The sequence below is a fragment of the Aedes albopictus genome, chromosome 1 (assembly GCF_035046485.1).
Source record: "Aedes albopictus strain Foshan chromosome 1, AalbF5, whole genome shotgun sequence".
Lineage (NCBI taxonomy): Eukaryota > Metazoa > Arthropoda > Insecta > Diptera > Culicidae > Aedes > Aedes albopictus.
The window spans coordinates 141,100,509-141,123,594 of NC_085136.1; the positions used below are offsets into that span (position 1 = coordinate 141,100,509).

Here is a 23,086-nt window from a genome sequence, read left to right on the forward strand (position 1 = left end):
TTTCTTTTGGCGTACACGAATGAACACACAAGTGTTTTGCTGGCGAATTACTGCGTTTACGCATCAAATGAACCACCTCTTGCAACGATTGATTGAATGAATGAAAAAACACGATATATTCCTAGATGATTGAATACGGACACCAATTCATTCAGAGGTATTGCTCACGAATCTTGCATTAGCGGCGTCAATTTCGATGTTTCGTAAGGACTGGTAGACGAATTAGTCTTTGATAAACGGATCAAACGAGTGATCTCACGATGAACATCTGCATCTGATCTCTTACTGAACCACTGCATGAGATTATCCAGTGAGAGCAATCGGTTTACAGGCCTTGGCCTACGTTTATTCTAACGATGTTCATTGCTGATATTTGCCAGTGTAAATATAACAAGATGATTGGAAATGGCGCCGCTCTCGTGTCAAAATAGACGAGTGCACCGATGAACTGAATTCATCGCGGTCCGAGAATTTTGACACTAGAGCGGGGTCGCTTCCAATCAGAAGTGGAAGATTTCCAATCAGAATTGAACAATTCTGATTGGGAACGACCCCGCTGTAGTGTCAAAATTCTCGGACCGCGATGAATTCAGTTCATCGGTGCACTCGTCTATAGGCTAGGGGAAGTGGTTCACCTAGGATGAATCATACGTTAAGTCAACTTTTCTTCCTTTCCATTTGAGCTTACGGGAGAAAGAAATGGTTTTTGACAATTGGTTCCCTATAGACAAGTGCACCGATGAACTGAATTCATCGCGGTCCGAGAATTTTGACACTAAAGCGGGGCCGCTTCTAATCAGAAGTGAACGATTTCCAATCAAAATTGAACAATTCTGATTGGGAATGCCCCAACCCAGTTTCAAAATTCTCGGACCGCGATGAATTCAGTTCATTGGTGCACTCGTCTATTCTCGGACCGAGGAAATTCAGTTCATCAATGGATAAAGTTCATCGAACAGTTTTCGAATGGACTTATCCACCAGTGAACTGAATTCATTCGGTCCGAGAGTTTTGACACTAGAGCGGGGTCATTTCCAATAAGAAAGTTTAGATTCTGATAGGAAATGGATCTGCTCTAGTGTCAAAACTCTCTGACCGAGCGAATTCAGTTCATCGGTCGGTAAGTCCATGTGGACGTATCCGCCGATGAACAGAATTCACTCCGTCCCAGAATGTTAACACTAGAGCGAGGCCAATTTCAATCCAATTCTGATTGGAAACGGCCCACTCCAAAGTCAAAGTTCTCGGACTGAGTGAATTTTGTTCATTGGCGAAGAAATCCACCGCAAAATTGAAGTCAGAAATGAATTCATCAAGAAGTATTGCAAAAAATCCAATTGGATTCTTAATTTCAGAAGTTTTACATCAATTCTTTAGCACACCAAGTGCAAATCCAACCGGAAAACTCGCCATGGAAACGTGGAGCATTCATTTCACTTGCTTCAAGGAAAACGGAATGCACTCTCCCTACGTTGCGTCGTCCACCAGCCCAAATCCTCAGCACGTGACGACACCAAAGTGATTTGTGGCTGGTTGCGGTGGTGCCGGTGCAATTTTCTTCGCACATTCTCACTTTCCCAAGGTCACACACGGCACGGAAACTACCCCGCTGCCGCACTCGTCCAGGGAATAAAATGTACCTTCAAATTGCTATTTACCCATGAGATCGGTCGGTTAGAGCATTACTGAATGTGCCTCCCCCTTCTAAGTAGGTGGCCGTTCTCTTCCTCTGTATATTCTCGAGCACATTATGTGTCCCTCCCTTCCTAACATACACGTATGTTTGTGGGGCGCGGCTGTAAGTCCGACGACAATGCATAGCTCCCCCACAAAGTCGACGAGGATGTGTGTATGTGCAATGTGCATTCCACACGGGTTGGGGTTCCCCGGCCCGGGAAATGATTAATGGGCACCTTTGTCGCCGTCGTCGTCGTTCCTGGTCCTGGGACGAATGTCATCACATATGGGGGCAGAATTTGTTCCTGAATCACCAGCACCGTCCGTTTAGAACCTGCTTGAAGTGTTCAAGGTTTACAGTGTGGCGCTGCTAGTTGGTTAGTCGAACTTCCAATGGATTTATTCACCGGTGTACTGAATTCACTCGGTGACACTAAAGCCGAGCCATTTCCAATAAGAAAGTCTATATTCTGATTGGAAACAAACCCACTATGGACTTATCCACCAATGAACAAAGTTCACTCGGTCCGAGAATTTTGACATTTGACATTGGACGATTCTGATTGGAAATGATCCCGCTCTAGTGTCAAAATTCTCGGACCGAGTGAATTTTGTTCATTGGTGGATAAGTCCATAGACGAGTGCACCGATGAACTGAATTCATCGCGGTCCGAGAATTTTGACACTAGAGCGGGGCCGCTTCCAATTATAAGTGAACGATTTCCAATCAGAATTGAATGGCCCCGCTCTAGTGTCAAAATAATCGGACCACGATGAATTCAGTTCATCGGTGCACTCGTCTATATGGTCAACATTCTCGGGCAGAGTGACTTCGGTTCACGAATAAACGAATCCACTGATGAACCGAGTTTTCTCGACCCGAGAATTTTTACACTAGAGCGGAGCCGTTTTTGGAAGTCGTTGATTGGAAACGAACCGGCTGTAATGCCAAAGTTCTCGGACCGAGATAATTTAATTCATCGGTGGATAAGTTCATTGAATTGTTCAAAGGTTCAATATATATTGACAGTTCATTTGGAAAGTCACTTCATATTGTCCATTATATGAGGTTGATTATTTCATGTTTTACATTTTTGATTTGATAATTCAAAGTTAAACTAAATAATTTGAATTTTCAGCTGAGTGGTATTCGATAAACGTGTAAATCGGTTCACGCAAAATAAACTCGTTCAATAGGAATTTCCAATCAGAATAACTCATATACCGGTAAATATCAAACGGCATTCATTCTTTTCATCTTGTGAGGTTATGTGAGCTTGGCGAAAAACTCGATCAACATGTTTATTTTAGTGTTCGGACTTATCCACCGATGAACTGAATTCACTCGGTCCACGAATGTTGATACTAGAGTGGGGAGGTTTCCAATCAGAATTGGATGATTCGGATTGGAAATGGCCCTTTCCTAGTGTCAAAATTCTCGGGCTGAGTGAATTCAGTTCACCCGATCGACACAAAAGTTCATTAACAGTTGAAATATTTCAAAGTTTAACACATTTCTGTCTAAATATGTGGAGAAGTCTGTACGAATCTGGTTCTTATACAGCATTCCAATATCCTTAACAGCCAATTTTTAATCGATAAAGCTGCACAGTTCCGTTTTCCCCTTACTTACAAGGGGACACTTTTTCCGCTACCACAATGTACCGACCCCGCCGGGTCGGTATAATTACGCTAAGTGAATTCGACACGTGTCATTGGTATTCTAAACGGGCAATTTCAATCAGGATGCGGTGCATTTTTTTTTCTGTTGCTCCAGACCAAATAAGCGGCAATTAAAAATTCCTTTCCGAACGCTGTGAACGGGCCATTACGAGGAAAGTGACTCGTTTGGGTTTCCTGCAGGGTGCAGGGTGAACTGAACATACCCGCACATATTTATGGATCTAACTAGTTACGAATCTGAGCAATGAGCTCACGAGATTGCAAGGGAATAAGTGGTAATAGGATTACGAGAGGGTCGTTCCAGAAGGAAAGCACACCAATCAATTACTGGAAATTACAACTATGTACCTACCGAGATGGAAGTGGATTGAAAACAGTCGAACGATTTTCTACGTCTGATAGGGACAATCAAATCCGGATGATTTCAAATAAATCAAAAAGGATAGAATACTGCCTTACTAGTTCACTAATTATAACGTCTAGCTTTGGCTCTGCTATGAACCGTGACGAATGAGCCTCCAGTAAAAATATTTTATATAATATCAACACCATTCTAGTACTAATGTCTACTATAAAGCTTGCCGACTGACATTTTGGTTTTCATTTTATAAAGTGGTGCAGCCATGGGCTTAACCTCCGATGAATCGAATTCACTCGGTCTGTGAGTTTTTACCTAGAGAAGTTTTCTATCAGATTTGGACGATTCTGATTCGAAATGAACCCACCGTGTAAAAGTTCTCGGATCGAGTGAATTATGTTTACTAATAAATAATTCCATGAACTTGTCCACTGATGAACCTAATTCACTCGGATCGAACAGAATTGGACGAATCTCTCAGACTGAGTGAATTAGGTTCATCAGTGAATAAGTCCTTGAATGAACTATGAGTTCACTTATCGAATCATCAAATTTACGGTCATCTTCAAATTTGAACACGTTTCTCGCTGTAGTACTCATTTCTAGTCGAGAGAACTTTAAACTCATCCATGAGTTAATTTATAGACCTATGCGTGTGTGCACTAATTTGATGTTTGAGCTATGCCGTGTTTGCGATTCAGTAGTGGATAAGTCCATAGTCTACCGTTTCCAATAGGCTAGAGGAACAAGATGAATGTGAATGAATTAAACGAAATGAGAAAGTAGATCTTCATATGAAAAACTGCTAAATTTAACGGATGCTTCATCCTCATTCAAGCTAGGTGAACCAGTTCTTCTAGCCTATCAGAATAGACGAGTGCACCGATGAACTGAATTCATCGCGGTCCAAGAATTTTGACACTAGAGTGGGGCCATTCCCAATCAGAATTGTTCAATTCTGATTGGAAATCGTGCACTTCTGATTGGAAGCGGTCCCGCTCTGGTGTCAAAATTCTTGGACCGCGATGAATTCAGTTCATCGGTGCACTCCCATGTTACGAGCTGATTTTATGAATGAATTTTGACAGGAGGTAGCGTCCAATAACCCGTGAAAATCAATATCATCATCAACATTGTTGTTACTTCGTGAAATGGCTCATTGGACGACTTTGATTCAAAATGACCCCGCTCTAGTATTAAAATTCTCGGATCGAGTGAATTCGATTCATCGGTGGATAAGTCCACTCGCATAGCAAGCCACCCCTCATAAAATCCTTCAAATTCATTTCGTTTTAAACCTCACAAACTTGATCTTTAAACAGCCGAGTTGCAACTCAATTTGATCCAAGCGCAACTTTTTGTTTGTTTACATCTGAAATGTAAACAAACTGCTTCAATGTTCATCTTTGCATAATCCCCACGATGGCGCCAAATTGCAAGAGCAAGTTTGCCCATCACCCTCACGAAACGAAGATACTTTGCCGGTGGTGGGTGTAGTTTTCTTCTTCCGCTTTCTCCACCTCATCATCCCGAGCCATGATAATCACTAAATTATTCATTAAATGCATAATCCAAACGAACTTTGCATTCCGCCCTCCTTCCCTCGGTGAAGCGACTTGTGCAAATCGTACACCGCGTTTTGTCGATTACTACCACCGTCGCGTCGTCATGACGATTCGTCATCGGAGCCACTCACCCCACTCACGACGACGACCCTCCCCTCAGCCTCAGGCGAGACAATTTCAATTAAATAATTACATTACCACCGCAGAGCTCCGTTTACCGTTAATCCGTTTGCCATTGATGCTAGAATCACGGATCTCCGAAGAGATCCCGTGCGACGATGAAAGCGCAAGAAAGTACGCGGTTTGGGGAGTTTTTTTCATCTTTGGAAATCATGGCGAGTAGTATGAGTTCCCATGAAGGGTGGTACTCATCGACGATGATTTCACCACCATGGAAAAAGATGTGGGAAGCGTGGGAACATCGTCGATTATCACACCGTAACGTGATATGGTTTAACTGACGATGATATGATTTATTACCGATTGCCAATTTCATTGTTATCGTCGGTTCTCATGGGTGTAACCTTTACTCAATGGCACCGCTTCCGTGTTCTTGTTACCGTGAAGACAATTCCAACGATACTTCACGGTTCTCTCTTGCTAAACAACTTAATCTCATGATTCAAGATGATAGGAGAGCTTTTAGCCAGGAGTGAACTCTGGCGACATTTGTAAGTAATCCTGACATAACCTGAAGTGATGAACCGAATGAGTTCCGTTTGGCATTTTCTTTTATAAGGTCAGATCAGATCAGATCAGATTATTCATTCTTATATGAAATGGTTCAACTCTTATGAACTTATCCACTGATAAACATAATTCACTCGGTCCTAGAATTTTGACACTAGAGTGAGGCCATTTCTAATCAGAATTGGACGATTCTGATTGGAATTAAAGACACAGACACGTTTATTGCTTCCAGTGAGCTATTTTGCTCTTTGAAGGAAGCACGACACTAGACAATGGACTAGCATGCAACGCCCAGTGGCACAGCCGAAAACTTTTCCTGACAACTGCGGCGGGAACCGAACCCGCGCTCCTTAGCACGATGCGACTAAAGGCTTGGTGACCTTAGCCGCACGACCACGAAGCCACACGGGCCCTGTTCTAGTGACAAAATTCTCGAACGGAGTGAATTTTGTTCATCGGTGGATAGACGAGTGCACCGATGAACTGAGTTCATCGCGGTCCAAGAAATTGGATACTAGAGCGGGGCCACTTCCAATCAGAAGTGCACGATTTCCAATCAGAATTGAACAATTCTGATTGGGAATGGCCCCGCTCTAGTGTCAAAATTCTCAGACCGCGATGAATACGGTTCATCGGTGGATAAGTCCATTGGGCTGATTCCTGTAAGTTTTCCACATCGTCAATGAGGTTTGAAACTGACCATTGCTCACCTAAAGCGTAATTCAAATGAACATGTGTCTCCGAGCAATTCACTAGCAAACAGTTTAATGTCTTATGGAAAATTCCTTTGACACAAATCTCATCTGAATCAATCATGGATGCAACCCTGATTGGTGCTTTTGGAATCCTTGTATAAATGCACGTGTCAAGCGGATTATGAAGCTTACAAAAGTGGAGCCCGAGGAACACGCTTTGTAAAAACATCATCACACCGACCGTATCCGTATACTTGAATGTGTTGGCGGTCTTCTGTTTCGAGCAGAAGTGCAACTTTATCGGTGCACGTTTGGAAGTTTTCCGTCCCGTCCCGGGTCCGGGGTACCTGTAGCACCTTTCGAAAGACTGGTCGTCGTGCTCCCCGATTGAGACATGCAAATGCAGCCAAGTGGTTCTCAATGCTCTTGGATGAATTTGTAGTGAACCATCAATCTGGTTTATTAAAATCAAAAACATCTTATGCACTGATCCACTGGTGAACTAAATTCCCTCGACTTTAATGAGAAATATAGATTCTGTTTAAAAATAATTCAGAGTGAATTTAGTTCACCGATGGATCAGTCCATTGAATACGCTCATTTCAAGTGTATAGATAAACGTTTTCATATGCAAACTAAGCCCTAGTGAACACCAAACGCAAATCGTTCGTTGGAGGTGGTCCCGCTCTAGTGTCAAAATTCTCGGACCGCGATGAATTCAGTTCATCGGTGCATTCGTAGGGTGGGGCTAATTTTAAAAAATGTCTCTGGGATATGATTTCCCATGTGTAAAGTGATCCACTAGTCGAAATAAGTGAGCTGTACAAAAATGAGCGATTTCGGTTGATATTCAGGGGTGGCGCAACGGGTTTAAGTATTTTTCCAAAAAACATTTCAAAATTAATATTCAAACATAACATTTCTAGACTTAATCGGTGATTTTAGAACCCAATTGGGCCAAATTTGTGCTCAAAATTGCAATATCTCTACTGGTATCTGAGATATTTGAAAAAAATATGTAGTATTTTGGTACTTTTTGGGTTAGATACCAAAATATGACATTTTTTTTTTCAAATATCTCGGAAACCAGTGGAGATATCGCAATTTTGAGCACAAATTTGGGTTCTCAAATCACCGATTTAGTCTAGAAATGTTATGTTTGAATATTAATTTTGAAATGTTTTTTGATGGTTTGTTCTAGTAAAAAATTTACTTAAAACCTTAGCGCCACCCCTAAATATCAACCGAAATCGCTCATTTTTGTACAGCTCACTTATTTCGACTAGTGGATCACTTTCCACATGGGAAATCATATCCCGGAGACATTTTTTAAAATTAGCCCCACCCTAGTGCATTCATCTATAGACGGATGCACCGATGAACTGAATTCATCGCGGTCCAAGAATTTTGACACTACAGCGGGGTCGCTTCCAATCAGAAGTGAAAGATTTCCAATCAGAATTAAACAATTCTGATTGGGAACGACCCCGCTGTAGTGTCAAAATTTTCGGACCGCGATGATTTCAGTTCATCGGTGCACTCGTCTATATTTATCATTGACATGAACACTGATGTTCGTGAATTCATATGGACTGATTCATCGGTGAACTGAATTCACTTATGTGTCAAGAACTAGAGGGGAGCTATTTCCAATAAGAAAACTTAGGATCTGATTGGAAAGTCCATGTACTTATTGAACTGAACTGAATTCACTCGGTCCGGAAATTTGGACACTAGAGCGAGGTATTCATAACGCGCCAAAGTTGAAACCCCCTGTCAGCCATATTAGAAACTTGTAAAGAAGGATTTGCAAGTGATCGGTGCCAACCGAAGAATACCAAAGCAAGCACACCGTGTTCCAATCCCTGCTTGTCATCATAGGTCCTAATTGATTAAGATATGAATAATTAATTTCTTGCTTCTCAAAAGAAACGATGACGGAAAGTTGTTCATGCAGTAGTAGCTAGCTACACAGTAACGTTACAAATCCCGTCGTCATCATCATCACCGTCATCGCACGGCGCACAGGTGACCGACCAAGCGATGTAGTTTCCTGTACGATTTTCCTTTGTTGTTACGTACCTTCCCTAAGTAATGTAAAGAAGCGACAACAACATCGGGATTAACTTTGTTTTCGCAATTTTCCATTCGGAAGATTGATGTGAACGGTGGGATTAGCGTCACCGGGGTTCATTAGCAACATGTCTGCGGGCAGGGCATGAACCGGTTCGATTCATTGGAATGGAGTAGTAACTTTTGTTGGTTCACTAGTGCATTTTTATTGTGCTCCAACGTAATCTTACATCACTCGCAAACTTGAAATTTATTGATGAATTGTTTACCTACGTTACTTGGTTTGCTGATGTATTCTATAATATTTGTGTTTAGCGCCGAAAACTAATCTCAACGTTGCACCTTCAATTGACCAAATTCGTTTGTGTGACTTAAGAGGAATTAAGTGTAATGAGAAGTTCATTCGTTACACTATCTTGGAAGATGAAAATGACCGCTTTAAAAATCATGAATTGGTTCAAATGCATACAGTTCAACATAGATTGCTGTTTGTTTACTTGAGCTGCTGATTTATTTTTATTAGGAACGTGATTTTTTCATGGAACAAATTCATTTCAACTGAACCGATGAACATTTTCCATGAAAACAAATCACCGTCATCCGTTAACTTGTTTTTTTTTATTCTTGAATTTTTAATAATTGCTTGTTCTTTACACAGCATACGTTAACTATTTTTTTTTTCATTTGAATAAATAATAAATGTCGAACTTCTCGAATAAATCGAATCCTTTATGTACTGATCCACCGGTGAACTAAATTCATTCGGTTTGAGAATTTTGACACTCGCGCAAGACACTTCAAAATTCTCGAGCAGAGTGAATTAAGTTCACCGATGAAACAGTTTTTTGTTGATGGACCAATGGACTTATCCACCGATGAACCGAGTTCATCGCGGTCCGAAAATTTTGACACTAGAGCGGGGCCGTTTCCAATCAGAATTGGACGATTCTGATTGGAACAGACCCCGCTCTAGTGTCAAAATTCTCGGACCGCGATGAATTCGGTTCATCGGTGGATAAGTCCATGCAAGTGTTTACTCAACTTTTGACTTTTGAGCGGTGCCAAGTGGACTTATCTACCGATGAACCGAATTCACTCGGTCTAAAAACTGGAAATGGACTCACTCTAGTGTCTTCAACCGAGTGAATTTGGTTCACCAGTGGATAAATCAATGGAAACGTGTTTATTTTCTGCAAACATGGCACCGCTGACACGTCAAATGACCTGGTGTGCTCGTGCAATGGACCACGGACTTATCCACCGAACCACTCGGTCCGAGAATTTTGACACTAGAGTGAAGTCGTTTCCAATCTGAATTGAACGATTCTGAATGGAAATGGTCCCGCTGTAGTGTCAAAATTCTCGGACCAAGATGGATTTATCCCGATATTCTTGCAGCGCTTCTGAGATTCTACTCTATCTGTGATTCCTTACGGAATTCTTTCCGGGGCTATTCCTATAATTCCTGTAGGAGATTTCTCTCAGAATGCCCCCTAGGATTCCTATCGAGATTCTTATTGAAATCTCTTTTGAAATTCCTACAGGATTTCCTCAAGAATTCCTCCAGGTTTATTTTAGCAATTCCTCTCATAATTCCTTCCAGGGTTTCTCCCAGGATTCTCTCAGAGTTTTCTGCTAGCATTCCTTCATGGATTCTTCCTGAGATCCCTTTATGAATTTCTCTTGGAAATGTTCCAGGAATTCCTCTCGGGATTCCTTCAATGATTCTTCTAGGGTTTCCTTTAGGGATTTCTCCTGGGATTCCTTCGATTCCAGGTCATTTGGCCGAACGCCATTTGGTCGAATGCCGATTGGCAGAGAGGGTCATTTGGCAGAACGCCGTTTGGCCAAAAAATGAATGATGAACTTGAGTGACCATGCCAGTGTTCCCCGCCTCAGTATAACTCGACAGAACAGCCTATGATTTAAAGAAGGAAAAATCTCAGTTTCGACGCTAAATAATTCCTGAATATCAAAACTGGAAAGAATAGCCTATGGTTAAAAGAAGGAAATATTTCTGAAGATCATACATAATTGACCCGATTTTATCAGCCCCTTTACGGAACACATTTTTTGCTCTCCTCAAAAACTTTCTATCCCTCTATGTTCTGCATCTCAGCTGTAGTTTGATGACAAATATTAATAAATTGCTTAAAATGTGACCGTAAGATAATGAGAGCAAAAAGTTTGTCGCAAAATGAGGCTGACAAAATCGGGTCCTTACTGTATTGGCAGTTAGAATGTCAAAAACTTCTTCCGATTTCGTTTGATCATGATTCGGCCAAACGACATTCGGGTGAACGGCATTCGATTAAATGGCTGGACACTCATTCCTTCAGGGGTTCCTTCCTAGATTCTAGCAGAGATTCCTCAATAATATTAGGAGATTCTTTACGGAATTGCTTCATTGATTTCACCTGGGGTTCCTTACGAAATTTCTTTTGGAAGTCATACCGGGATTCTTTCAGTAATTTCTCCTGAGATTCTTTTAGAGATCTCTCCACGAATTTCTAGGGATTCCTCCCAGAATTTCTTAAAGGATTGCTCCAGGGGCTCCCTCAGAGTTTCCGTCCGTTATTTCAACATCGATTTCTCCTGGGATTCCTCCAGCGATTCTTTTCGGGATTTCTTCATTAATTCTTCCTGGATTTTATTTAGGGATTTCTCTCAAAATTCCTTTAGTAATTTCTCCTGAGATTCATCCAGTAATTTCTTCAGGAACTCTTTCAGGCATTCCTTACAAAATTCTTTCATTGATTTCTCCCGGGATTGCCTTAGGGATTTCTCTCAGGATTGCTTCTGGGATTCTTTTAAGAATTTATGAGGAGATTATTGAAGGGACTTCTCAAATAATTTCTCCGAGATGCTTCCAGGGATTCCTCTCGAGATTTCTCCAGTTATATGTTTTTTTAAATACGTCAGGAATTCCTCACAGGATTACAGCAAACATTTTTCACGAGTTTTCTTTAGGACTTTTTTCTTGAGGAATTTCTGCTGGAATTCATCCATGGATTTCTCTAAGGATTGCGTCTAGGACTTTTCCAAATATTCCTTCAGCGATTTCTCGCAGGGTGCCTGCAGAGTTTGCTTTTAAAATTCCTCCTAGGATTTCTCCAGGGATTTTTTTCCGGGATTCCTCTCAGGATTGCTACAAGTATTGCCCTCGGGATCCATCCAAGGATGCCTCTCGGAATTCCTTCATCAAAACCTACCAGGATTCCTTCATAAATTTCAGACATTCTTCCAGGAATTCCTCTAGGATTTTTTAGAGCTCCCTCCGTTTTTTTTTTTCAAGAATTTCTCCATCGATTCTTTCATTGTTTTAGGGTTTATTTCTTCAATAATTCTTTCTGGATTCTTCGATAGTTTTCCTCAGGAATTTCAATTAGGACTCCTAAAGAGTTTCCTAAAGGAGTTTCTCCTGGGTTTATTCCATGGATTCCTTTCGGGATTGCGCCAGGGGTTTCTCCTGATTATCCTTTAGCAATTTCTCTCAGGATGACTGCAGGGTTTCCTACTAGAAATCCCCCATCGATCCCTTCACTATTGATTCCTCCCAGGGTTGCCCCCGGGAGTTTTCCAAGGATTCTTTCTGGAATTCCTCCATCGAAACCTCCCAGGATTTTTTCAGGGATTTCTCCTGGGATTTCGGACATTCTCCCAGGGATTCCTCCGGGATTTTTTTCAGCATTAACATCTTTGATAACCATAATATTCAGAAATTATTTCATGACCGACAGGGGGATCCACATTTTCGATAGGAGCACAGAAGGAATGCTAGAAAATGTCTAACACAAAATAAAGATTTTGGGAGAAATTTCAAAGTTTCGAGGTGTAGCTCTCGGGATTCAGTCTCACCTGGAGATATCCCGATAGTTCACCCGAAGTTTGTTCAAGGTCTCCTTTCAGAGGTTCCTTCAAGCCAGCAGTAGTTCATTGTTTATCTGAAATCGTCAACCAATTCCTTCACAGTTATATAGTTTACTGTAAAAGTTCTCCAAGGATTTTTTTTCTAAGAAATTTGTTGAGAAATATAAAGGATCTCAAACAACAATTCGATGACAAAATTGTATTCAAGATGTTGTGAGAATCCTCATTAAACCAAGGCGATTGCATTTTGGCTTCATGATGGTGCTACCTTCTCTTTCGAGTCTTCTTGACTTAAAAATGTTACCTGAGGCGAATTTTTGGAAAATATATCGTAATGCCCTTTCGGATGGAGTAGAAGGGAAACTCCACTGAAAGAGTGGAAACTCCAGCTATAATGCATCAGAAAAAGAAAACATTATTGGCATGGGTAGATTTTTTGTTTTCTATAGACCTATTTGAATCAAGCAGCGACATCAAAGTACGGCTTATTTTTCGAAAGTTGTTGAAAATTTGAAGTCGTTTGTTTTCTTAGACTAAATTGCATAAAAATAGAAAACTCCGCATATGAGCCAAAAATATTGAGATTTGGATGTAGCCCAGTGGTTTAACAGTTGCATTTCCGAGTAATAAACTTCAATTGTCACAACTTTATCAATTTCCAACCGGTTAGGGTGATTCAGGTAATTTGGACAGACCGTTACGCGTATATATTTTGGACACTTCCATTTGATTTTGCCGTAAATGTCCAAAATATGTACGCGTAACGGTCTGTCCAAAATACCTGAATTTACCTATTAAATTCTAGCGATGCAATTCATTTGTGAGATAGAATGTGTAGAATATCTTTTTCTTTTTCAAAATAACGTAAAATATGATTTTTATGAGATTTTTATTATTTTCTCTTCTTTATACTCAAAACTTCAATATTAGGATTTTTTATTCTTGAATTTTAACATAGGCTAATTCTTCACAACAATATTAGGACCCCCTTTACATTTGCTACCGATCTACCACATAAAAATCATCGAGCATGCTTTCAAAGAAAATTATGTTGGCTAGTAAAAAGTCGTAATCAAACTATTTTGTAAAAAAAAATATGCAGTTCAAAGAGGAGCATCTCTCTCTACAAAAAAATCTTTGCATTTCAAATATGAAAACATTGTTTTCCAGAATTAAACACAGTAACATTCCGACTTTATCATCTCCTCCGTGCGTCCGACCTTTATTATTAATTACTTTCTTATTACGTTTAAGAGAGAATCTCACCCTTTTTCTTCAAGATGTTCAAGAAGGCCCCGAATCTTATTCGGAGTTGGCAGCACCCTCTCAAACCTCAATGCAACTCTCTGGATATCTAGACCTAGACTAGATAAGCCACTTTGCATACAGTAATGATTGAATGAATACGACAAAATCTCCTGACAAATTGCGAATCATTGGATTTTGGGATGATTATTACCTTTACTGATTTATTTTTGATAACAAAATACACTGAAAAAAACAATCTTTTGGACATGAAAAGTTTTTGTTGGAAAAACTGTTATTCCTTAAAAGCACCCATCTTGTGGTGTATGGACGGTTAGTAGAGAATATAATTACCTAGCATAAAACAGTATTTCATCAAAATCAGAAATGTTTTTTTTTTATTTTAAAACATTTTCTTTTTTTTCAGTGTAGGGCTCTAGGGTAAGTGTGTCCATCGTTGTGGTATTAAGGTAAATTCATTTTAAAAACAATGATCGTTCCATCTAATGAAGGGTTGCAAAACGTTAGTTGGTAGTTTTCTATCCAAATTTGCTTGCAAAAATATAAAAACTATCGTTTCTCTCTGTTTTCGATCATAAATCGCTTACCACAACATTGGGCACACTGTTCCAATTATGGAGGTAAAATTTAATTTTGGTTCCTATTGTTGCGGTATCCCATTGAAATCATATGGGATACCGCAGCATTAGGAACACTACCGCAACAATAGGAACACAGCAGCAAAAAAATTAAGGAAAATATTGTTTTTAAATAGGTTTTTGGGCAAATCTTAAGCACACAAATGGTGCAATCTCATAATTTAAGCATAATACATCTATTAAAAATGCCTTTTGGTAACATTTCAGTCGAAAAAGTGCTCAATTGCCACTACCGCATTATTAGGTACTACCACAACGAAGGGAACAATTACCCTATTTGGATTTTTTCATATTTTTTTTCTTGAAACATGATATATTTTGTGATAATCACCCATACAACACTTTTTGTATGGGAGTATGAGAGTAGTCATTTTATAATAAACACATTTGAAAAAAAAACGGTTAAAAAAGTTAAGCCCTTTTCAAAAAGCTGTCTAGAAATAAAATTAAAGAAATTACGTACGCAGAGTGGCTGCTTATTCAGGCTAGGTGTACACACTAAGAAAGTTTAATTACAACCTGAAAGGGTACTGCCAACATTTGTTCGAGTTGGCGCGAAAACCGTCAGGCGCACTTTGCTGCTTTGAATATATGTATTGAAGACGCATACAGATTTTGTTTGAAACTATTTTTGCAAGGGAGGGGGGGGGGGTGATAAAATCGGAACACTACTGTTTTCAATTTAAGCCGAAAATTATGCGAAAAATGATCAAGATTTAGTCAAATCCTCTTTTTGCTAAAAACCGTATTTTGGGCGGCCTTATTGTTGTGAAAAATCAATTTCAATTTGCTATAAATGATTGAAAATCGACTGGAAATTGACAAATACAGTAGTCGTTTGATAGCTGCAACATGTTTACGTTTCACTTAGCGAACGAAATTCGGTAACTGCATCGACTGGCAGATGTCAACAAGTTGTCAAACGACAATAAATAACCGTGAACGTGATCCGACTGTTCATTTGGGCTAACATTGCGCACCATTCTGACGTTTGGAGGTGCGATATCTGCAAATATGTTGCACTTACCGGACTTGCAGTTAAAACGCATTGCAGTTAAGGACAAACTTCTTAACATCCCGCTTTAACAGTGCATCAAAACTTCAAACGCACAAATCTCAAGAAACAAGCTTCACACAACAAAGTATTTTATTATTCTGTTCTTGCTCACTTGTAATAAGTCTTAAATAAGAAGATCAGGTGCGCTGGTTTTGTTTACGAAGAGATTTGTGCCCTCGAAATCGTGAGTAGGTGCCAAAGTCGGCCATTGTGGCGGCCATGTTGGGATTCTAACAAGTATGTCCTTAAACCGTTTGCACCGACCGAACGTCTACTGTAGTTGTAAGAGTTATAGTGAAAGCATCTTTTCTTTGAAGAACGTCTATAACGTCACACTTCGAAGGGGGAGGGAGTGTTCAACAAAGTGTGACGACCACTACAAAAATTTTAAAGGTCTTATACATACCTTCTATGAATCTCAATATTTTTAGTTCAAACTCAGAGGTTTATTTATCCTTTTGATTATAAAGAAGCACACAAACTCCAATTTTTAACAACTTAAACCTTTTGCCAGCCAACTGAAGGCATTTACGTAGTAAAGCGATCAGAAAATGTTTGATCGAAACCCACTTTATCAAGAAGGCTTGGACTTCTGCCCTCTTTCCATACAAACGTCAATAGTCACCGATTGGACGATGGCAGCGTCTCGTTTGCAACTAAGGTGGTAGCAACTACAGTGACTGAAAGTTAAAGGCACTCTAGTAGCAACCTCTATAAAACGAATCCAAGAGTGTGTTGGTACGAGTGAAGATTCACCCACACTTTCATGCGGATATATTGCACAGTTCACACCAAATTGGACTGCACAGTTTGAAAGTGTGATGGTTGAAAAGTGTGACGATAAGTGCAATCGGCCTGTCTGACAGCATTTTGACGTCGAGAAATGTCAAACATTAGCACGTGGTGAGTGATTCGCCTGACTCTTCTTCGGTTTTGTTTTGATTCTCATCCATCATCAACTCTCCGAATCGACCTTCTCTCTTTTTTTCTCACCGAGAGTCGTAGCCGGGCGGCCAGCTATGCAGGTTTGTGTGTTTCTTCTCATGGAAAAAGTTTGTGAAACGTGGAATTCTCGATATTGATGTCGGCAACCGTGCCCGAGCACAAAAATAGTGTGATAGGCAAAGTGCATCAAAAATCCATCTTGGAAAGCAACCAGCAATAGTTACCCCTTCATCCGTGAGGTGCGCTTCTAACAGTATCTTAGTTTTCAGCAGTGCTGCCGGTGTCTTGATAAAATGTACTACGATTTTATCGAGTACCTGCAGCGTTCGCAACGTTATTGTTTTTGTTTGACGTTTACGCAGATCGGACAATTCTTCGTCTGTCGACAAAAGGTGAATATTTTTTGCATTGCAACGAGCGAATACCATTCGCTTATTGCAACAGTTAAATTGGCGTACGATGCAAAACATTCGTGTGCTACATCCACAGAGAAACAGACGTGTCACTTAGGACGAATTTTATTAAAACATCGTCAAGGTAACGCAACTGTCCAATGCTAATCGTGCTGTGTTTACCCGGACCACCACTAGGTGGTGATAGTGAGTCAAACGTCAAACAGAAGCAAAAACGATGTCTGTGTCGCGAGCGGTCAATCGACCACCTACTGAGTATTTGAATCAATCGTTAAAAAGGTGTTCGATGGGAAGCGAGTGGAGTGTAACGTCTGTTTCTCTGTGCTACATCTGTTTGAAATATATTATTTGCGAAATGTGTTGCTGGGATTCGCCTTACATAGAAATGATCCAAGCCGATTTGGTATTAGCTTCTAGAACGTTTCCGTTGATTATCAAAACTCGTATGATTTTCATTTTCAATTTCTTTCATACATTGTTTACATAGATATATCTTCAAGCTTGTGTTAGTTGATGAGTCGAAGACCCAAAAACAAAAACTTAGATTCCTTAGTGTTGTATTATATATATGATATTAGAGCCTATATACCGAAAATGGATTAGTATTCAACATGGATATACATACATACCTTTCTGTAACAAATAGCCAAGCAAAAACCGATACTGAAAACCACTCCCGGTCACATCTTGTGGAACATCAAGAACGAAGTGCATTTGTCGTTAACAGATTAGATTACATTAGTTGCAATTTCACACGTTCCTCGCTATCCCTTCCCCTTCCACCCCTTCCAAAGCCATCTCACCTCACCCTCAAAGACCGCTTTCAATAGAATCATCAAGCCCACGCCATAGGACCCTAGCCTAGTTCCTCTCCCGTCATTCTATCCCACCCAGCTCCAGCAACCTTAGTTCACGCTAGTATGAAAAATCACCGCGTTGTAAATCAAAACAGCAAACTGCAATATGTCCTAGTTGACGTAAATCGATTGCCACCTTGTCCACCACCCCCTTAAATCACCCCAAATATGCCAAATGTAAAACAAATAGATCTTTATGAGTTACTAGTTGAGTTCGGAATTTGTGTTTGATTTACATACATTTTTAGTTTGGAAACTATTGGAAACATTTACTGAGTGTTAGTGCATCCGAATCCACCAAATACTACTACATATATATATTTGCAACAACCTCCAAATATTAACGCCATAAAAAAACAGCAACAACAACTCTCAAGAAGCCATTCGATTCCCAAGCAAATCCAGTCCAAACCAAAAAATTCAAGCAAGCATTGAACCTAGTTTATAGTAATCGTTCTATCCACCATACCATACATACTAAATATAAGCTAAGCCAAACTAGTTGACGCCGTATTAATACCCAAAATTAGTAGTTCAAAAGCCCACAAATACACCGAATCAGAAAAACCACGACCAACAAAAAAGCATCGCCTAGCATTTCTGTTTGTCTCTGTTTGTGTGTGTGTGGTGAGGCGCACCGGTGACGCCAATTCTTGTGTGCCTGTGTGCTTTCCAGGTGACCGAATGTTGCGCCTGGCAATGGCGACCCGGCACCATCCTGGACTCTTACACCACGACTCGAGCGGAATGCCCGGCGGAAGCAGCGGTGGCGGAGGCCCACCCAACACCCCGGGAAGTCTCCTGGAGCAGCACCACCGCCTGAACGGGATCAGCCACCAGCAGTCGTCCACGTCTTCGCTACTGTCGTCCAGCACTCCACCGGGAACCAGTTCCAGCGTCGGCCACTGCGGTAGCCTTTCAGTGCCAACCGGTGGGAGTTCCGGTGGCGGCGGCGGCGGCACCGGTTGCTCCGGCAGCGACGGCAGCAGTCGTTCGTCCAGTTCGACCAGGCGCGACCACAACATTGACTACTCTTCGCTGTTCATCCAGTTGAACGGAACCTTCCCGACCCTGTACAGCTGCGTCAGTTGCCACAAAACCGTCTCGAACCGTTGGCACCATGCCAACATCCACCGGCCGCAGAGCCACGAGTGCCCGGTGTGCGGCCAGAAGTTCACCCGCCGCGACAACATGAAAGCTCACTGCAAGGTCAAACATCCGGAGCTTAGGGACCGTTTCTACAATCACATCGTACACATGTGATTAAACGCTGCCCGGAACAAACAACGGCTCAAATTTAAGAAGAATGCATTCATCTAAAACGGTCCGGTCGCGCCGCGTCGCGTCCCTTAAAAGTAGTCTTCTGTTTCGAATTGCCATTGCGGCAGGTCCCCCGTGTTGCAAGGGAGCCGTGCCGCACACAACTATAAATATACAACACACTAGAGGTCAGTAAGGTCATTGTGGAGGTAGCGGCGCGGAGGGCAAGTACCGCCTAGCGGTGCGTTGCCACGCGTCGCCTTCCGTTTAGTGCAAGGGTAGATTTGTTTGAAGCAAAGGAAAACCGTAGCGAATAGTTCAAAGTGTAGATCTCATTCACCATTATTGATAACTATTACTATTATTGTGAGTATGGTAATGTTTTTGAGTTATCATCTCGTTTGGTTGAACCTATGATGATTGATTTCTAGTCAAAGCAGCTTTAGTTACTTGTAGTCCCTTGGTTTGGTTACAATATTGTATGCAATATGAATGATAACCTAAGAGTAGATTGAAAAACAGCCATATACACAGTAGAATAACAAAAAAAGTAGAATAATATACATAGATATATTTTTATATAGAAAACTATATTTATATAACAGTAATATTACAAACAATAAAGAAAAAACCAAACAGACGATGTAAGCAGCAAAAGAAAAAAAACTGAAACAAACAAGCATCGTACCACAAATAAACGTTAAAAAAACGGATAACATGTAAAAGTGTAGAATAACAGATACGGTGGTAAACACAAAGCAAAGCAAGAACAGATCGGGAAGATGCACACTTCCAGAATAGATTACATTTTTTTGCAATAGTACAAGCGAGTGCATTCATTCGCACAAACATTACAAACACAGTCTAACACATTTACTGAACAACGGTGTGTTGGATTTGAGACACAGTAAAAAATATATGGGAAAAAGTCGACTTTGAGCATAATTTTTAAAATTTGTCGCAATGTTCAATGTGCACTTTATAAAGGAAAAATAAAAATATATCCTTTATTCTGTTTCACTATCTTGATTTTCTGATCCATTTTTCGGGACATCGTGGCACAGCATCGATCATCATCAAACGTACATACGGACTTCATCATGTAAACAATTCAGTAGATGGCAACCGATTTGTTTAACTGGCAACCCTGCATCTTCGAATTTTGTTTTGTAAAATTCCGATGAAAATTGCTCAAAATGTCGAGTGGCAAATTCAAACTTTCCAGATCCAACCTTTGAAAAATGTTTCACACTTCCCCACGCAAAGTCTTCAATCTCCATTTCAAGTTGCCTCTTTAACATTGCATAAGATGCATATTCGTTGAAAAAAAGATTAAAAGAATGGTAGCTGTACTGACAGGGGCCATTTTACCAGTCACTTGACGTTTGTGTTGGAGCAGTGTTGCCAGCTTTCTAGTTTTTAATTGAAATTCATTTCCAAACATTACCGTTGATTAAATCAACGGGAATTTTCTTTGAATTCATGATTCTTTTGCACTGCTTGGAATGACCCAACGGTTATCTGCAGTTGACCATTAACCAAGTGCAGTCCACAACAGCCAGTCATTATTGGCACCGAACCAGCCGGCAGTCATCCTGCCGGTCACTATCCCAACATCCTCAAATCCCATTAATCATATTTGCAGTGAGTTTTTTCTGCTATCTTATTCTCACTGCCTGCTCTCAAATTGAGACCAGAGTTCTGGACACGGTGTGCCGTCATTGGATCGCCGGTACCGGAAGGGTTACTGGTTGACCAATAACAACCGCCCGACCGACTTTTTGCCTAACTTCTGGGGCTGACTGGGATGAAAAATTACGACCAATATTAGTCTCGCTCCCGGCATGGCGACAATAATAATAAAATTTATTCAATGGCGACTGCCGCGGACTGCCACCGCCACCGCAGCCGTTTTCTTGGCGATGACTATCATCCGTTGGAATGAGTTTTATTTTTATGGTATTTTATGTTGACTTTATACACCGTTTTGTGTTTACACCATGTATTATTTTCAGCTTTCGGACTTTTTTCTATTTTATTTGTGACATTTTCCAGGGAATCAGAAAGCATGGCTGTATCGATTTCATTGAGGCAATCGACACCTCGATGTTGTGTCCTTTCAAATTCTAAGAAAGTCATAATAATTGCTTGATAGATTGTTTGAAAAAGTTGGGTTAAGTTTGGTGAAATTATGTCAAAAGTTCCAAATCGATCAAACAATTATTATACTATGCACAAAAGTGCAGTAAGAATTCAACAATCTCTATGTGAAGTTTAATCGAACTTAACTGATTTAATGTTGTTGGTCCTTCTCTCACTATACTAAAAACCCAATTTTGTTCCGTTTTTGTTGTCTCTCTCACTCTGTCTGTTGCTGGTAACAACTCTTTTGCCGAAAGGCAATCAACAACAACAACCACATTGATCGCTCATTCAGTCTATATCTGTTCCTATTGCACTGTCGCTGCTGCCTTCGCTCTTTAAACTTGTCTCGCCGTTTGTGATCCTTGTTATAATCTCAGTGTGCGTGTGTTTTCGCCATTTGGACGCGGAATCAACAGCAACTAACCGCGACTCATCGTGACAAGCTGAAATGAGACATTTACCGGTTGCAGAAATCGGTAGACCCCTCGGCTGTCAATCTAGTACTTCATCTTGTCGTGGCCCGTGTTTTCGCGACCCTTCATCTGTATTTGATCCCAAGCCATTTTCGTACGCGAAACGAATTGCAAACCGTTGCTTTTCCTTAAACAATTTGAAAATCGTTCATACCACAGTTCTAACTGTTGTTTCGTGTTCGTGGTCAATTGGATCTCTAAGTGTTTCTCTGCTAGCCTTTATATATATTCTACTTTCTCTGTGTAAATAATACCTTACCACTAATCATATAAATGTGTATACTTTGCTTTTAACACGTTGTAATCAAGTGTTTTATCGTTTAAGTTTTCTTTTTTTTATGTCATCATCTGTCAAAACACAAGTTCTTAAGTTGAACAAAACAAAATTAACGAGCGTGTGTCTCAAGAACGAAACATCTGATTGTAGTTATATTTTCTTGAATTCGATTTATAGTTGGTTGAACATCGTTCCGTTGGTGATTTCTTTATTTCTTACCTATTTGCGAAAAGCAAAACCACAAACACACTGTTTTCACGTATTACACACACATTCACTATCGTTTACCCAAGTAAATCAAGTATTTCGCCAGAGCAACCTTTTTACGCAAATCGTCTCAAAGTGTTCGTGTTTGTCTATGCGTCAAGTTTTCTTTGTACTTTCATTGGAGTTACGATGTGTTCCGGAGATAAGTGTGTTGCGATGAAAAGCAGTTTGATTTCAGTAAAAACTATACAAACGTCAACCGTTGAAAATCTTCTTTTATTCTCTCACTCTCTAAGTGTATTTGTATTTAATTGGATTCCACCTTTCTACACCTCTATCTAATAATATCCTCTCTGTTTCAAGAGCCAAAACCAAACACACAAGAGTTACTTTCACTTTTAACCTCCGCCTCAGCTGCAAATAAACCAATATTAAAACAAACAAATACCAACGAATTAATCACACCACTAAAACCCCCCTGTATTAAAAACAAACGCGCCACCAACACACACAAACATGCGCCCACGGATGATCGTGGACGTTGTTATTTTCGGTGTTCACATATTTTTGTACAGTTTTGGTTGTTTTCATTTCCTACGTTTTTATGTTTTCACTTTTTTCTTTTTATGTTTTTTTTTTGTTTCGAATTCTATCATTTCCAACGTATCAACCCGTTTTTGTTTGTGTTTTATTTATTTATGTTTTGTTTTTGTTCCAAATTTTGTTTTTATTTTTGTTTCGTTTCATTTTTTTATTTGTTTACTTTCACTCTGCCCCCTCTAAGTTCCGACTACATTACACACAGGTGCTCAAAAATCAATCCAAAACCTTCAATCTAAGATTCAGCCTCAGAAACTACCAAAACCAACAATCGAACTGCGTGTGACAATTTCTCTCTCTCTTTGTTTTGCTGTCCCCGTCTCTGTGTGTTATTTTC

At 40.3% G+C, this 23,086-nt stretch overlaps 1 protein-coding gene across 13 annotated transcripts in view; it reads left to right on the plus strand.

The window, feature by feature from the left end:
- Positions 1 to 23,086, plus strand: part of LOC109422828 (sex determination protein fruitless) — an 883,045-nt gene that overhangs the window by 826,374 nt on the left and 33,585 nt on the right. For 9 of the 13 annotated variants that reach the window (XM_062845497.1, XM_062845498.1, XM_062845499.1 and 6 more), the window contains one exon: positions 18,464 to 23,079. The exons of the other annotated variants lie outside the window; for them this stretch is intronic. In XM_062845497.1, the coding sequence (XP_062701481.1) occupies positions 18,464 to 19,050 (587 nt within the window). In that variant the 3' untranslated portion in view covers positions 19,051 to 23,079. Of the gene's footprint in view, positions 1 to 18,463; positions 23,080 to 23,086 lie in introns of those variants that run through there. 13 annotated transcript variants of the gene reach the window in all.